Source organism: Seriola dumerili, unplaced genomic scaffold, assembly GCF_002260705.1.
Source record: "Seriola dumerili isolate Sdu_G_001 unplaced genomic scaffold, Sdu_1.0 BDQW01000149.1, whole genome shotgun sequence".
Lineage (NCBI taxonomy): Eukaryota > Metazoa > Chordata > Actinopteri > Carangiformes > Carangidae > Seriola > Seriola dumerili.
In genome coordinates, this window is record NW_019174404.1 from 2988926 (window position 1) to 3007975 (window position 19050).

At 40.2% G+C, this 19050-nt stretch overlaps 1 protein-coding gene across 1 annotated transcript in view; it reads right to left on the reverse strand.

Moving 5' to 3' along the window:
- kcnh5 (potassium voltage-gated channel subfamily H member 5) overlaps positions 1 to 19050 on the reverse strand; it is a 128286-nt gene that overhangs the window by 35957 nt on the left and 73279 nt on the right. Inside the window, exons 9-11 of the mRNA XM_022750594.1 lie at positions 17108 to 17307; positions 13158 to 13217; positions 10477 to 10669 (exon numbers count right to left, since the gene is read on the reverse strand). Coding sequence (XP_022606315.1) covers positions 10477 to 10669; positions 13158 to 13217; positions 17108 to 17307 — 453 coding nt within the window. The remainder of the gene's footprint in view (positions 1 to 10476; positions 10670 to 13157; positions 13218 to 17107; positions 17308 to 19050) is intronic.

Here is a 19050-nt window from a genome sequence, read left to right on the forward strand (position 1 = left end):
GATGTGGTGATGACTCGGGATGCTGCTAGAGCCTGTATCCCCCATCAGCAGAAAAAGAAATTGCCTGTGGGTGGGCGTGCACCCCCCCTGTTGCTTTATCATGCAGTGCAGCTCACCGGATGTCAGTCCAGTAAGAGCCATTTCACGCTGCTACTTACAGCTGGCTGCTGATGCTGCTGTAGCCCCTGTCAGGCCATTATCCTGCAGAACTGAGTGGGCGGACACAGTTATACAGCTGCTGTGACACTGATATCCACCAACAGCAGCATTAATGGTCCTTATTATATGAGAAGTACTACAACTATTATCATTTGAAGCACGCTTCCTAATAATTATTGTACTTATACTCCCAGACTTTTGCCAAATGTTGATCCAGCCGCAGCTTCTGTCTGAAAACGTTTGAATTTTTTTTCCAATTTTGGACGGGAATTGATTGATTAATGATTAATGAGGTCTTCTCAATATGTTCACTGCAGAAAAAGCAATAAAGAAGTTTAATGAAGCTCATTCTGTTCTCAACAAGAAGAACACGATGTGCTTAAAAGTTCCAACATGATCAGTGTGATATTAATCATAACCACTTATGCTAATGAGACCATTCATTAAGATAATTGATGTATTAATTACCAAATGGTGATGTGTCTGGTCCTCACAACATATGTGCAGTATTTATATGAGCTTCAGATCGTGAAGGCTGGAAGATTTATTTTATACAAACTTTTTTTCCCCCCAAGATTAATATGCAAATGTTTGCAGCATGGTCCTTCAAGCTGTTACGAAATATAGTTGCAGAAAAACCCAAAGTTTTATAAGCAGCCAACAGCTAACGGAAGCCATTAGAGATGAGGGAGGTTTTACCTAAAAGGTTGGGTTCATAATCAGTGAGGTGGCATCTCACATTCAAACCTGTGCACACCAATGATTTACTGCATGTTAGGAATTTACTTTTTAACTGCTTTTACCAGAAAAATACCAGAAAAATACTTCCTGTAGATTGTGAAGAATGTGTTACATGTTGAAATATAGTCAAAATGCCATTTAAATAAAGGTGATCAACTAAAACACCTAAAATTTTAAAATGAAATTCAGTAGTCCAGTTTCACCTGCAACTCAATAATCCAGATTTAGCTACTGGGCTGTGCTGCTATATGCTCCTCCATCAATACACTTAAACTTTCGGAAAAATTTAAAGGCATAATCCATAATTTCACTTTAATTCATCTCCATTTAATCCTCACATTTTCATTCTGAGTGGCATGCTGAGAAAAGACCAAGCAAGGGACAACTAAAGACCATCTGCGTGCAGCGTGCTGCTGATCTCTATATTCCACTTTGATAGTTTTATGCATTTCAGATATGTGATGTATTTCATCTGATTACGAGTCAAGACATCACAGATTACAGGTTTGTTAATTATATAAGGTAGCATGTGATGCAAACTATTTCACATCCAAACACAGAAACAGTTAATGTTTTCACATTTCACACCAGTGACTGAATAACTTCCTCATTCACATAGAAGAAAGTGTTCACTGGCAGATTGACAGGTAGGTGTACATGTACGAACTTCTGACATTACGTAGCATGGCGATCTTTAAATTTGGTATGGTACACAATGTTGTCAAGAACCCTCATTAGCCTTTGCAAAGCAGGAGCCATTCTACATCCACACAGTTTAGATGTGAGGTGAAGAGTGTTAGTAATTTAGTTTTAAAGGATCTATATGTACATTTTCTCTCCCGCCAAACAGCTTCAGTCATTGTTGCGTGTACAAAACAATGTTATCAAGGTTATCATACGTCCTCTGCAGTGCTACTTCTTCACGGCAGACTGGAAGCTACAGTGACTCGGTATTGGAAAGTAAAGGGACGGGGCTAGCTGGTTAGCATGCTAACTTCTGTAGAAGAAAATAAGTGATAGAAACGGAAGCAAAACAAAGGGATTGCTCTCCACCTCTGGAGACAGCTCTTGGTGAGTAAAGGAATGAAGTTTGATGCTGAACTCGCAACATTTCCCCTAGACTGGTAAGTAAACAGCTGTTAATGCTAACAGTAGCTGTGTATCAACAGCAAAACTTACAAATAGCTCCTTTAAGATAGTGGAGAACAGCAGCTATGCATTAAGAAATTTTACAAGAATCTCTCTGTTGCACGTTGAGTTTTATCATTGTCCCTTTAAACTGCACTGTTAATATATTCCTCTACTAATCTATTCCACATCTAAATAGCCCTGCACTGATTCTTATTACTGGATCTTGTAACGCAGCCAGATTCATATGTGGTTGGAGGCTCATCTCCTCCTGCTCGCTGCTGACGTAGTGCTCGCTGGGCCAGAACATATTGCTGTGTGAATAGAAGGCCAGAATAAAATCCCCTTCTCATAACCGAGCATGAATAATGGATTAAGAAATTAATCAGCTCATCATTTTGGCAAAACAAAATAAAAGGGCGGCTGAATTTTCTCAGACTCAAGCAGAGAAGAAGAAATCCTCAATAGATAATACAGGCTAAAGTGCTAGTGGTGTTTGGTCGTCTGTTTATCCAACTGCTCTTTCACTGCTGAGAGACCAACAGATCATCCAAGGTTTAATAGAAACAGGCAACAATGTCTAGAGTACAAGTATGAGGGCAAAAACGGATCAAGTACATGATTAAGTAGATCTTTTAACGATGTGTTTTCTGAATCTACTTTGTGAGGTAGCGAACTTAAGATGATTTAAGGTGATAGCGCTCAGCTGCACACAGTTGGGAAATTTTCACTGAACACGCTCTCATGAGCAAAAATTTGGCAGATCGATTTAGTTCAACTCACTTGGTTTTTACTGGGTCTGAAAAACTCCATCTGCTTGGTTTTTTAAGCAGAGTTTCGGAAAAAAACCAAGTGGGTGGATCTTGTCATACTTTCTGTCATGTCCTGCTCTGTCACCTAGGTCATGTTTTCATTTATTCCAATTGTTCGCAGTTTTATTTTGGTGTCGTCAATTTTCCCTTTCCATTTCAGATTCATTGCAAATAATGTATCGCACCTGTGTCTCATTCCCTGCTCCCTTCCCCCTGTGTCTCTTTATCTTCATACCTCTGCAACAACTGTACCAGCCATTATTCCTACTGTTAAGTCTTCTGGTTTAATTACTCTTTCACTTGTTTTTTTTAACTTCACCTCTGCTTCATCCCTTTGGATTTGTCTGCCTGTGTGATTTTTGACTTCCTGTGTGTTGACCAGTTTCCCAGTAACGAGTTGTGCTTTTGAGTCCTCTGCCTTGTGGTTCACCAGATGTCACAATTTCCAAGGTCAAAACTGAATCTTGAATCTCAGATGTAACAGTCTTGGTTACTTTACAGTTTACAGTCCAGCCTTACTGCAGATTTACCAGCTGAGCTAACAGCACAAACTGGACACAGATCTGTTTTTGTTACTGATCATTTATCATAAAAGTTTGTTGCTCTGCTGGTTCGCACTTTCTGACAAATTGATTTCAAACTGAAATGTTTTTCTTCCAGCTGTCAGTCAATGCAGCAAATGACTTGGTCCCCCATTCTTTTTGACAATAGCCAGTAATCTTATTGGACTTCTGTCTGGCCTGATGTGTCTGGGAAAAGCTGCAGCATCGCAGCAGAAATGGTTTCTGGACGGTTTCCAAGCCTCCAGAATCAGGATCTTTTTCATCAGGACAAACTGATCTTTCAGTGTGTTACACATCAAAGCTGCCTGCTGCAGTTGTTGGAGAATGAGCTTGGTTAGAGCTGGTGCCACAATAAGCCTGGTGGACGATGGGAAAGTAGAGGGTTATTACATATGAGTATTTACTGGAGTTGCCACAGTCATGTGCATTTGCTCATTTACACTTGTGGATGAGGTGTGGTGTGTATATGAGTGTGTGTTACTGAGACTAATTTCCACAGCCTGTACATCCACACATTAAAGAGTCATAATAAGAAAATATACAGTGGCATTTGTATATGTACCTCGAGTGTATACGTGTGTATTTGTGTTGTACACCTGATGCTACTGGACACTAATGAGGGCAGAGTGTGTAGCAGCCTCACTGCTCAGCCTGGGGAAATCAGCAGCTTAAAAAACCACAACAAACACACACACACACACACCGTCCAACCTCTTCTTCTTTTCTCTCCATCCTCCTCTGATCCTTTCACTTTGCCCCATTTCCCTCCATCTTTCGATTCTTTTGCAAATCCTCTCAATCTCTTCCTCTTCTATAACTCCATCCTTCTAACCTCTGTCTCCCTGTTTTACTGTCCCTCCTCCCATCCTGTTGTTTTTCAGTTCCACTCCTCCTTTGTCTTCCTCCTACCTCCAATCCTCAATTCCCTCATCCTTTCCCTGTCTTCTTCACTTGCAAATCACCTCTGTCCATCCTATTCCTCTCTCTTTCCCTCTATTCTTTCCACTAAGCCATCAACTTCATGTACCTTGTCTTCTGTCTCCATCTGCTCCATTCATCCCTCTCTTTAACTCTCCCTCTTGCCACATCATTCCCCGTCTTTTCTATTTTCCCCAATGTCCTCCTCCATCTCATCTTCCTCCCTCCTTTCTTCTGCATTGCTCTATATCATTTTTTTTGTCCCTGTTCCCAGCCTCCTCTTCTATGAGCTTAATTTGGTTTGAAACGAGAAAAGATCATTTGAGCAGGTGAGAATCCAAAAAACTCTCCTGTCGTCTCCCTCCCTCTATCTTTTCACCCCCTGCTGTCCTCAGCAACTGCTCATATATGCAGTCTGTCCCAGTGTGAGTGTGAGTGTGTGTGTGTGTGTGTGTGTGTGTGTGTGTGTGTGTGTTTGTGTTACGAGAGAAACAAGCTTATGAGAGCGGAGAGGATGTGTATGTGTGCATTTCAGTGCAAATTTAAACAAACTATTTCTGCATGTGCTTGTTTGTGTGTTGTCTCTCTATCACTAATCAATATAACAAGTGTCCTTCTACTGCCAGGCAGTAAGTGATGCATTTACAATTCTGGTAAACGTGGAATAAACTGAAAAAAATGGGACAGACAGCATGAGCACTTAAAGCAGCCAAAACTGAGCAACGAGAAAAAAAAAAAGAAACCTACAGCGCCAACTCACACTGCTACAGGAGGAAATAAAGTACAATCCATAAAGAATCTGACACATCCAGTCCAACCCACACAGCACAATTATCAGGTGAGAGATATCTATCTTTACCAGTAGTTGAGCAAAAACTCTAAAGTTTGTACTGCAGGTGGACCCCAGAATATAGGCCATGTTGCAACCTTAAGGTTTATATTCAATACTGAGGCCACTAGACGGTCACACATACACAAGCGCTGTGACACCAGTGTCATGCTTGAATACTTTGTGTATATCTGGAGGATAAACAAGTCTCCACTAGGGGGCAGATTAAGGTTTGGTCATCCCTGGCCGAAAACGTCCTTGTGAACTTCCACTTTTATACAATGTAAATAAAAACAAGGCGACGCTCAAAGAGGTTACAATATTGTTGATGCTGAGATCACGGCAGCGGTGACATTGTAGAGGGAATGACAGGGAGTCAACATCATCTGGACTTGACAGCAAAACAGAATCTCTTAAACGTCACAATGTCAGTCAGCCAATGTTGGGTTTTCACGTCAACTCGATTTTTTCATGATGCTTGGAAGCTCTTATTTAGCAGGTAAGGTTTAGCTATTGGTAACATAAACATGCTTCGGTCAGCACACAAACATTAACCAGTACTAAAAATGCTAATACCATTCACTAATGCTAAATATGTAATAATGCTTCTGCTAATGTTTACATGGACCACTACTATCATCACAATGTATTCTTCTGTGACTTCATCTGTGATCTTCTGACCATGGCAGTGAGTCACATAAATAAAAGAAAAACAAGTTGTCGGATGCAGATCAACTGTGTCTCCAAACATGTCTCCACAGAAAACAACATCATCTTCCAAATCCCTGCAGATTCTGAAGAAAAGATAAATACTGGTTGAAGTTCACATCTAAATGTCTCCTTGAGTTTGATAAAGACAGAATGTTCTGTAAACTGCAGAACCTCCATCCTGCGACTGTCTCTCTACATCCATCCACCTCCAAACTACATTTACAACAATTACAAATGGCATGAAAACACTTTGACATTGTAAATCCTGAAAAGATTCAAACACACTTCTCTTTTGTTGCACCTATCATCTGTATTTCTCTCTCTCTCTCCCGCTCCTGCTTTTTGTTTCCCAACATGAGCTTGCTGCTGGCAGAGCTTTCTCTCCTTTTCAACACGACAGAAGAAGTTGGCTGAGAGCAGGTCTGCTGTCACGAGGACGAGGAAAACTTTGTGATTTTTTAGAAAGCTGCCTCCTTCGCATGCTGTGAACACGAACACACAGAGACCAACCCCTTATCTTGGATTTCCTTGCATCACTCTCTCCTTTAACCTTTACTTTTCATTCCAGCTCTACTCTCTCCTCCTACCACCTTGTCCTTCTCTCACTGACCTCCTCTTCATCCCTTCATCCTCCTCTCCTTCTGGAGGCTGCGATCAGACAGCAGCTTTTGTTCTATGTGCTCAAACACAAACTGCAGCTGCAAGCATCGCTCCTGAGGACAGGAACATTTTTCTGGTTGCTATGCAACACAAAGTTTGACAACAATTTGCAAGCTATCCAATTAGCATCAGAGAGCTTAGTTGTTACCTAAAATTGAGTCTGTGGACCTCAAAGGGGCCTTGAGAGATTTTCAAGGGTTCATAAGCAATCATTTCATTGACAACATGTGTAAGGACTGTTTGCCTTCACTCTGCTGGTATCTCCACAAATGCAGTTGTACATAAAGCTGTGGTTTGTCATACCTTCGAGATATTTTCACAAAAGAATTAATTTCCTTTAATTTCTACTTAAATAAATCTCACTAAAGCCAGGGGGTGTGGTCTGCTCTAACAGAAAAAGGTCAGTTCCAGAAGTCTGGTTCTAGACTTCCAGGAACTGACCTTTAGTCTAAACTATACTAAAGGCGCTTTTGGACAATGAGTAATTCTCACCGTCTCCATAGTTTTTCATTTAAGTCGTGCTCCACAGGCCGGCAGCTGAAAGGAGAGGGAGGGCTGCTCCTGCTGTCGTGAACGTGCTAATGGTTCAACTTCTTCAACTTGCTGTCACAACTCACTATGTGACCATTGCAACCAAAGAAACTACAGTCAGGGGAAACGATATGGGCGCTGATTTTACCGTATCTGAGTAATCTGAATGATTCACCTGTTTACCTACAGAGAACAGACAGATCAAGGAGGAGACACAGTGTTGGAGCAACATCAACTTCAAAGTCTCATTATCCGGCCTGGGATGATCAAATTTATGATGCTAGTTTGCAAAACCTGCATCATTTGGAAATCCTCGAGTGAAGGAACCAGAATTTGCAAAGTAAAGGGGTAAAATGAAAGAGAAGCAACCAGAACAGTTAATGATTGCTCTGCTGACTTTTGAAGGGTGTGATGAATCAATTTAAAAAGAGGCCACTTTGATGCAGTTTCCAGTATCATTCTGCAAACTTTCAAAACATCACTTCACATCACAGATTTGACAAACGAGCAGTGGCCACAGGTATGTTATCTGAGGTTAATATTCTTTAACGGGACACTGAATGAGCTTTCTGGCCTTCCTGCAGGAAATCAGAAGGTGTGCTTTGTGAGACATTGACGCTGAGGTTTGAGAAGCAGTAGAGCCTCAGTATTCAAAATGTGAGCCTCAGAGTTTGGAGGAAACACGTCAGAAATAAGTGGAAAACAACTGCAGACATGTTGAAAAAAATATCCTGCTGTTTGGTAACTGTCCTGTCCGTCTCTCCACAGCAACAGCAGCTCACGATGACAACCGTCTGACAGTTTATTGATTAATGTCTTCAGTGTGATGAGGCAATTTATCAAGCATCTAATGTGCTTTTTATGAACCTCTGACTGCGTCTGACTCGAGCTTCTAATGAAGTTAAGGAAGTGGAGAGGCAACACAGATGGAGAAGCTGCAGCGACGGCTCTCTGCACTTCCTCCTCTCTTCCTTCCTCCCTTCTCTTCTATGTTCTGCCTCCCACTTTTCAAATCTCTGTTCCTTCCGAACAATATTTCTTTTCAGCGGTCTCATTTTTCTTCACTTCTCTTCCTTTCTATATTCCTCTATTTTTATCTTTCATATTTTGTGAATTTTATCTCTTTAATGTCCTTCCTACTTGTCCTTTCTTTCTCCTGCATCATTCCTTACTTGGTTCAGCACAAACTGCTGTTGCAACAGATCCTGTATAGGTGTAACATAATGGATCACTATCTTGCATGCCACCAGCTAGCATTACCAATCACAATCTTGCTACAATATGGGGCTGCAGCAGTTTCTATGGGTGCCATCCCAGGTCACAATCTTCCGTAGTATTGCAACATCAAGTTAATAGAGATTATATCAGCAAACAGAAAAGAAGCTGACTGATAGTAATGGCTAGTTTACCTGCACATGGATTAAGCCTGGGTGTAAACTAAAGAGGTTTTTCAAACCAGATTAACTGAAAATTTAACTAAATACAGGAAGACAAAGGTTACACACAGAAACATGACTCCAAATGTCATGATAATGTTACTCTGTGTCTGCTGCATGTTTGCCACAACAATTTATAAAGGGATTAAATGTTCCTTTAATGTTTTTTGCCCCCTAGTGGCCACAAATAGACACATGCAGCTTTAAGGATACACACAATATGTTTAAGACACAAATGTTGACCATAAACAAACGTTACAAATTTCACAGGGATACCTTTCCTTTTCTAGATAAAGGAAACGCAGTGGTATAAGTAGTTGTGCGTATCAACAACAAGGAATAATTAAAGACTTATTTTCAGCTTGACCTTCGAAAAAAAAGTGGTCTAGATAATCAAGAAAAACTGGCGTCTTTACAACCTCTCTGTCGGTCTGAATGAGTCAAACGTATTTTGTGCAACAGTATCGATACCAACAGTGCCGTCTTCGCCTTTTCCGGTTGACACACAACGGTATCAAGTATTGAGTATTTTCCTGGGTATCAGTATCGAGTTTGAAATTCTAGTATAGTGACAACCCAAGTCGTGATAAACCAGTTTTTGAATTGTCTCTCTTGTCCAGGAAACAGCTCAGACTGTGTTTTAACATGACCGTACAGTTATAACCTGGTAAACAGCAACAGTAAATGTCCAACTTTTATATTTCTAATGAGCAGTGATTGTCAAGCTGACTGATGTTGTTGTTGTTGAGTAAAGTTTATTTGTGTGTGTGTGTGCGTGTGTGTGTGCATGAATTCCTAAAAACTTCTACACACACCAAATGATCTTAACACCAGTTTTCTGTGCAGCTCTGCCCCCGCTCTGTTGTAATCATCTTTCCTTCTTGTTATTCTCTGTCAGTAAACGCTCGTCTGGGGCTCGCTGATGGTGATGAGGACGCGCACTACACCGGCTGCTGCCGCTGCCAGTTTATGCCATCAGTACTATCTGTGCTTGTCTCAATAAAAAGCAGCTTCCCTGACATTATCGCCGTTAGCCTCTTATTCTTCCTTTCCGGTTCTTCTCCTCCTCATGAATATTACAGTGCAAGGCTGCAGAGAGCAATATGCATGGCAGCAGATAAGAGTCTGTTTGTGTTTAACACTCCAAAGTCAGACACGACACAAGCCGATTGCTGTTTTTCATTCAAGTGACTCAGCTTTCAAGCTCACTCACCCTTTTGTTTTCTGTGTGAAATGTTTATATTTTCACAATTCAGGCATAAAAATAGCAGGTCTGACTACATACCTGTTGTCATTTATGAGTGATTTGCACTTCAGTTGAAGGGTTATGTGTTTTTCTATGTGTGTGGAGACATTAAACCCCTTCAACTTTCAGTGGATAAGGTCAAAAATGTGTAACCATCATTTCCCACTTTCCACAAATACAACGATTTGGTGATAAAAATGTTGTTTTTGTAAAATGTCAGTAGTTTATTTGAGTTTTTAGTTGTTTCTCCTCTGCTTTATTGTGACATGTTTCAGTCGTATGTTCTTTTTGACATCAGCTGTCAGGTCTTTGCAGCTGCTCCAGACACATAGATCACCCCTTTATTCCCAGTATTTGAAATTCACTGCCGGTTGTAGGTTCCTACAGTCGCCTATCAACATGGTTTTTATCCTTCTCTGCCTGTTCTCTGTGTTCTTCTGTATATATCACATAAACAATTAACTCATTGTTAAACTCACTNTGTTGTAGGTTCCTACAGTCGCCTTTCAACATGGTTTTTATCCTTCTCTGCCTGTTCTCTGTGAATGTTTTAATGTTGCACAATCATAAAGAGTTCATGATAAAAAGAGGGTTGATTTCATCCTCCAAACACAGCACATTTGAGAAGTTAAAGTTTGGTATTTTTACTTTATATATCACATAAACAATTAACTCATTGTTAAACTCACTGTCAGTTTTTTTTTTGTGTAATTTTCTAATTCTGAATTACTTGACCACATACCCAAGATGGCAATGACCTCGTCGTCCTGGATGACCTCCAGTGACCCCGACACCACGAAACACAGGGTGTCGACGCTCTCCCCGGCGTGGAAGATCAGGTCTCCGGGAGCGCAGTGGGTGGTCTGGAACTCAACGGCCAGCGAGCGCAGGCAGCCGTCGCTGGCTAACCTGAACGCTGGATGTTCGTTGAACACCTGAGTGAGATGAAAGAATATTAGATTATTATTAAGATTTCAATGAATGTTAGATATAGATATAATATTAGAGTTAGTAACCGGGAATTAAGATTATTTAACAGTTCGTCTGTGTGGCTCATCTTGAATGACTCAATCAATTCTGCATTGATGAGATTTCTCAGCACCGATGGGCCAGATTATCATTAATTGATGAATATTCACAGTCCACAGAGGATGACATTTTGCTGATCATGTTCATTCTCTACAGAGTTTGAGACTTTTTTCTTTAGCTCCATCGTTACGACAAAGTAACAGCCTCAACATCGCCACTGCAAAGTTCAAACAAGTGTAAAACAACTGTAGAAAGTTGTTAGTGAAGCAGCACTGCAGCTCTGGAGGACACTACAGAGGTCTTCCTCTCATGTATCTCAATGTATCTAGATTATTCCTCCTCCTTGTTTTCCACTCTGCAGAAGAAGTCATTTACTGATATCCATTCACACACGTGCAGAATGAAAAACCGCTTCCACACAGTGAGATAATCCATTACAGTAACGGTGAAGCCTTCACTTGCTTTGTTCCTCATTTCACTGAGATGAGCTCAGTGTTTTTATATCAGTGCTTCCTGTCAATCACCTGAGGTCCTAGAGAGGAAATGTACGTCTCCATCAGGAAATAATCCCTCAACACCTCGTCTCCCTTCAAGTTTCACTGTCTCATCTTTGAGTTTTTATTTAAGGGGCTTTTGTTTTGCTGGGACAGCAGTCGGCTCGCTGTCAGCAGTCCCACACTGCAGCACATGGTGACTGCTTGAAGTTTTGAAGATCGAAGACTACAAAACCCAGAATTCCTCTAATGTGACATTGTTAAACTCGTCATGTTTACGAACTCGGCTGGTGTGTGATGCTTTACATCAAAAGAAGCAGAAAGGCAGACGACTGTTTGAGTCCAGTTTTTTTCCTGAAATACACGTTTAGCATTTCATGTTTTTAGTCATGACGTCTTTTCAACCAGCAGCAGCACTGAAAACACAATGTTATATACAGGAAAAGGTAATTAGTGATGGGAAAGGGACTTTTCTTTTTTTATTTTTACTAACTTTGACCTTAGTTTTGAAATCTGCAGTGTTACTAAACTATTAGAAAAACCAGACTTACTTAATAAAGGAGAATATTGATTCTAGTTTTGCCATTTTTTGTCTTTTTTAATTACTCTGTGGGACTGTGGTGCTTAATGAGTTATCTGCTCGGTTTTCTTTGCAAAAGGACCTGGTTTACAGTAAACTGTGGTGGCCAGTGTCTTCTGGCAAAACAACTTTTGGACATGTAGGACTACAGTTGAACGATACTGGGTTGAATCACGATTTTGGTGGGAATTATAATTTTTGAATTTCATTTTCACAAAAAAAAAAAAGTATAAAAATAACAATGTGATTTTTGCTGGGGTCTGTACCAGACAAGCATGTTCACTCAACATCTGGAGGATGAGATATGATTTGAGGCATCTCTGTAGCACCAAAATGCTTCATTTATAATGAGTGTAGTGTAGAATAAACAGATCTGCTTCTTTTGAATAATAATAATAATAAACTATCTTACCATCTGTTATAATAAGATTTTTTGCCCTGGTTTAAGTGCTGTGCAGTGTACTGCCTTTATTAACATTTCAACATCACTACTAAATATCCTTGAAGAACCACTGTGTTTGATGAATGAAAAGCTTCTTCTTGAGTTATTCTAGAGATATTTGAGAGTAATCGATAATCGGCTGCGCTGAATGACAAGATTAATTTTAGGGAGTTCTGAGTATTTATCATTGAAGACGGTTGGTACACGGCACAGTTACACAACCAAAAGGTGTCCTTGGTTCAATGCCAGTGCAGCAGTTTGAGCCTGCCAAAGTTTTGGGGTCCGTATCAGTCGTGTCAAGTGATGCCCAGAAGCTTCTGAGCACGCCTAGCCTCCACATCGTTATGTAAGAGAAGCAACCGAGGACTCTTCATGGAGGAGGAGTTGATGAACGTCCTGCTCCAGAAATCTAACATCACTGTGTTAGATGTGTGTTCAATATGGGCCTGTGGCCAGTGCACAAGGACATTACCATCATCCCATCATGAGTTTTTATTCTTGATTTTGCTAATGTAGGTGAATAAGTCCTTGTAAATGCATTTCCATTTTGCACTACAAGCAATTAAATAAATATTACATTTTATGACACAGGATGAAATATTAAAGGACTTTTCACAAGCTCAGTTTGTTATTATTTCAGCTTTGTTTAAACCTTGATATGTAAGATTTCAACATTTCTGAGTCTAGCGCTCCCCAATGGTAACAAAATAAATAAACAATCAACATCTACCTGTAGCTTTAACATTTGTACATGTATCACAGTGTAATGTTAACCTGTCCCAGAACTCACACTGTCTATCTTGTGGCATTTTCTATACAGATCAGATTAAACATTGCGACAGAACGAATGTGTGCATAAGAAAACAACAGACACACACCTTCCTGTTGAGGTGGACACAGATGTCGGCCCGCATGTCCTTGGGACAAATGGATAAGACCTGGAGGACAGAGACACATTAATGAGTCACACCCAGTATCAGGAACAACTGCTAAAGAATAATAAATCATTCTTTCATTTTTTCCTTTATTGATTCATTACAGCAACAGAGATTCACAAACAATAACTGATGGAGGTCTGTCAGCAACAAGGTGAAAGAGAAAGAACTGAGGACATATTTTACATTTGTCTTCACAACACTGTTGTTGGCTCATTAAATACATTTTTGTGTTTCTGATACTCCACTGGTCCCCTTGAATTCAGTCTCTTTTGTCTTGTCCTACTTGCACTGAGGTCAGAGGACTTTAAATCCCCAATTTCATGCTGTTATATTAATGTAGCTTTGGCTCTGAGGCTCAGAAGATACGGTTCTGAAACTCTGTGTGAAACGGTCAAAAGCCTCAGAACAGATGGTTAATGGACCTTGACTTCAGATTGTTTTGTCAATGAAAAACTGCACGATTTCCTTTAGAGTCAGTACAAACCACGGCAGCAGTGCCCTCAGTGCAGGGGTGCTGCTGACCTGTGGAGCAACCAGTGCTGCCACTGGTGGCCAGAATATACAGTACAAGAGACTATGACTGCTTTAATCAGCGTTATTGCTGCAGTACAGCTTCTGACTACCAGTGGCAGCAGCACTGAGTGAACTGTGGTTCAGCAGTACTCCACTTGCTAAACAAATAAGTAATCCTGTCCCATCTTTGATTGTACCTGTTGCTCTGACTTGAGCTGAAGTCAGCTCATTCTGTGTTGGAGTAAATCATGTTTTTTGTTACTTAACACCTGTCTGACGTTGTTTATTGTCACCTCTGAAGTTGTGACAGAGTTCTCCTTTTCAATGTTCCTCCCATTAGAAATAGGATGAATGCCTGAGTGACTGAAAGGTCTGGAGTTTCCATCTGACAGCCATTCAGCATGAGACACTTACTGCTTCAGGTAGAAGTTTGGGTTCTCTGACCCAAGACCTACATTCTGTCTCTCTCCTGTTCCCCACCCAGCTTTCCTGCAGCTTACTGTCCGTGCTTTACTACAGTTTAGAAACTCAAGCTTATTTAGCTGTTACATTCATTAACTCCCTTTGGAAACAATTGTCTGCCAAAGAGCCTAAACTTTAAATTATAATCATTTTGTCCGGCTCATTACACACATTCTGAAATCCAGCCTAATTAACTTAAGCATTTAGGTAAAACAGAAAACAAAATATTAGTTGGACTGTCCTCTGCAATCCTGCCTTGTTAAATATGAACAAAATCGACCAAGGGGAACAATAAATCATCTAAAAGCCTCTGCAACACAACAGCCTTTGAAAATCTTATTTGCTTTATTTAAAGTAGAGGATTATTAGTACTGCTGAGCCTGTGTTTTTTTTTTGGGGGTGTGTATTCACATAAACAGCTGACTGAGAACTGTGTAACTGCTCACAAAGTGACAAAAAATACACACTAATTGGCCCCAGCTCTGACTCCGAGGTATTTATACTGAGGGTGGGCACAAGACTCGCCTTATGTCTCTTCAATAGTGTTTAATTATCTCTACCAAAACTACAAAAATAGGATTGATCGGGAGTACGCTTGTGATTCGAACTGAAAAAGAAACAGGACAAATATAATGAGAGAATTATGTGAAATTGATGAGTTAGTGCTGTGACCACTTCTGAAGTTATCACAGACCTCCTTACAGGATTTTATGATTGGTCGGTTCCCAGATCAGAAAAGAAAAACCTGACACCTGCACTGAGAATTGAATTGCTTTCATAACGTCCCTCCTGAGGTGACAGACACAACACAATAATAAACAGAGTCAGAAATCAAGCTGAATTTAAGGCTGCAGGAGCACAGTTTGATTTCGAGTGCTATCTGAGGGGGAAGTCCGTCTCTGCAGAACAACAGGAGGTGATTTACAGTACACATAAGAGATGACACATTAATGTTTGATAACAATAATCAATGTTCACCACAGTTATTACTAGTCACTGCATGCCCACAGGAAACATGCATACAAAGAGAGGAAGAAGAAATATTGAAGAGAAGTGAAGCTGTTTTTAATGTGAAAAAAAACCCCAGCACTTTAATGTGTGTTTGCTTTTATTAGCTCCTTTTTTTGCCTCCTCAGCTCAGCTCTGAAGGCTGCAGGTGATGCAAGTGATGCACAGCTTCATTAATGGCTTCAGTGCTATTGTATGTGTGAGGTGTGTGTTGTGTTTGATCAGATCAGAGCTCATGTTAAAGTCAGATCTAGATTCTGAAAAGATAAATGATCTCAGTGGATTAATAGATGCAGAGCATGGAGGAGTCTAATGAGAATGTTTTTAATCGTGCAGTCCTTTAATGTGGAGCAACAATTTAAATTTTGAGTTGACTAATAGTCTTATGACAAGGTGAAAAGGTAGTTATAGTTTAACAATAACTTGAGTCGTATAAAGCAGGCTAGACTCAGCCTTGCATGTTGCTTTATCACATTAAATACTATTCCAGTAACATTACAACAAGCTCATTACAGTTCATAACAGACCTCTTGACAGTAGCCATGTAGGAAACTGAATCGTGCACCTGCTCAAACTGCAGAAGATGGATCAACATAAATGGGAAAATAGTTTAGTAATTTATGAATGTCATTTCTAGGGGACTGGGCTGAATCAGCTGAGACATGTAACTGAGCTTCAAACTTCAAGCCAATCTGGCATAAATTCAGCCTGATACTAAAGCTAGTCTGGGGGCAATTTGGGGTTAACAATGTACTTAATCTGTCCAATGTTAAGTTTTACATCTTATGGTGACATTAATGTTTTCATTAACTAAGAAATTTCAGACTGTTCTGTCACCGACAGTCAGTTTCAGTCAATAACAACAGGTCCTGGCACATTTCAGTAGCAGCTGCTATTGTTACATCCAGGGAGCTTCTGTTTTACACATTCATTTTGTGACGTGCGTGTGTGTGTGTGTGTGTGTGTGTGTGTGTGTGTGTGTGTGTGTGTGTGTGTGTGGTTTCAAGTTGATATATTTTATTTCTGTATTGTAAACTGTGTTTCTGTTGGCTAGATTAATTACTGTGTTTTAGCTACTTGCTACGGGGACTTGATGTTATTCTTTCACTGGTGAAACTTTGTTTCTTCCTGGTATGTTCAATGATCGTGGGACAGTTAGCTTGTACAGTTTTCATGTAGCCATACTACTTTCATCTGTTCCTTTGGTCTAAATCTTCTTCATGGAAAAACATTTTTCTCTTATTTTTCTCCCACCATCACTGAATTAGTTTTGTAATACTGTTTTTATAGTTCAGCTTCAAATGCAGTCCCTGGTCTTGAACCCTTGTTGGTAGAGTGAAGGCAGAAGACAGAATTTAAACAATTCAGAACCCAGATTCTGAAGAACTCATTCAGAGCCCCTGCAGCCTTTATTCTTCGAGCTTGGAGCTCACGTTAAACTTAACCATAAGTCACACTAATCTGTTTTTCAGTAATATAATATAATACACATTTACAATATCAACTGCAGCCTATGAGCTGAGGGTCAAAAGTTCACTACTGAGTGTTTGGGTGGATTAGGTAATAACAGTATGTGACTGGTGGCTGGCTGTAAGGCATTTTGTTATGATTGTATTTTACTCCTTTATATTCACCTGTTTTGTTGTGATGCTTTGTTTATAGCGTCTTTGTGACACGGCAGTCTGGTTAAATTAGCTTAAAAAATGTCTTATTAAATGTCTCCTTTCATTCCTGTCCTCATATGTGACTTGGCGTTTTTGTAATCTCAGGTAACGACCGTACAACAAAATCAGATCATTGCTGTGACAAAAGGAATGAACAAAACCTCAGTGTGACCACACAAACATGTCACATCACTGTTCACATCTCACACTGATCAAACTTGACTTTTGACCTTTCAGTCGTACCTTCTCTGTGTCGATGCCTTTGGACATGGACCAGGTGGAGACGATGTAGTCCATCACCCGCTCGCTCAGGCCCTTGGGAACCTGGTAGAGCTTCAGGAAGTCCCTGACATTGTTGAGCATCTCGTGGTAGCGGTTGGTGTTGGCGTACATCTGCTGGAAGATGGTGGTCACGTTTCCAAAGATGGTGGCATAGAGCAGAGCTAGACAGGAGCAGAGAGGAGAAGGATCAATACATCTTTGCACAAATACACACACGCACACACTCTGGATCTGTGTCTTAAACTTGTGTTTTTCTTCCTTGTTTTATCCTTTATTTCTTGGTTTAAACCATTTTCTCATTTCTTTCTTCTTGTTGCCCTGTGAGTGCTCCATAAAACATGGTTCATTAAAGCCTTTCATGAAAGTGATTATTTTGACTGGAACAGAACACACACACACACACACACACACACACACACACACACACACACACACACACACACACACACACACACACACACACACACACACACACGTTCCTCCAGCAGCCACTTTGTGGAAGCTAATGGGGAACCAAATAAATAAAGAATAATGAATTTGTGAAAGCACTTTGTGGCTGAAGAGATGAGCAGCTCAGTGAGAGAAGTGAACACAGCCTTGATGCAGATTTGAGTTCGACAGTGAGGAACCATCACAGTCCTGTAGGCAGTCAGTCATAAAAGTGGAGGGATTATAGATTCACTTCTTTCTTTCTTTTGTTGTCTACAGGTATATCTTGGAAACACACAAGTTCTGTTTGTGTTTGAATAAATGTAAACACAAATAGAACAAAATAAGTTTTTTCACAATCTGGAGGAGAACATTTCCTGCACATAGAGATAGGTGACATCCCGGCAACCCTCCAAAATCACTGTACCACCTGTGTCAAACACATTAATAACAACTCAAGACACCATAGTTAGTTAGGACTAGTGTGTCATGGATTTACAAGTCCCCGGTCCACACGGACTTAGAAGCCATTGAAAATATCATTGAAATTGTGGAATAATTCTCAGAGATGACAATAACCTGTTACTATTATAACATATTATATCGCAAACAAAGAACTTTGTCTCTGTACAATGTTCTACAAATAAGATCAGCCACACAAAATGTTCTAGTGATAACAAGTGACACCCAAACAACCATCCTCAGCACCTTAGCAACAATTAAATGATTCCCTTTAAACCGCCAGAGCACCCCAGTAACTTCCTACTAACCGACTAGTAATTACCCATCAATCATCCACTACACTCTATCAGTCATCTGTGACACTGTAGCTTCCACCCAAACAGCTTAAGCTTGAAGATTCATTAATGACATTGACAATAGTGTCACATATTCACAATGTCATATTGTCTTTTTCTTCATCTCCACCCACTGATGTGGCTGAAAGGAAAACTTCCTGATCTTGTGCTAAGAATTATTTTGTAGAAATCCCGACAGCTATCTACTAACACCCTTTGAACTACCCCAAATACCATTACAATTACCTGGAAAAACCCTAACAATCACCCAGTAACAACCTAAATGACTTGTCAGTCACCAAGTGAGCCACAAGCTACATACTGACACCCTAAAAACCCACCTTAACCCCCAAGAAAGCATAGCAAAACAGAATCCAACTAGCTATTATATCAGCAACCACCTAACAACACCCAAACAACACCTCAGCAAGTTTGGTACATGCAATAAACGACAGAGAATTGTACTTTTGTACTTTTTCTGACTTGTTTGTATTGTTAATTATTTAAAACGTAAATCACGTTGGGGTGAGGGCAGAAAAACGTAGACAACGAGGGAGGTGGACATTGTTAAAGTGGCACTTGAGATTTAATTAACACCTTAAATATACCAAAAAAAAAGTCGTAAAATATTTATGATAGTTATAAAACAAGCAGTTATGATGTCTCCTGGCAGATAAC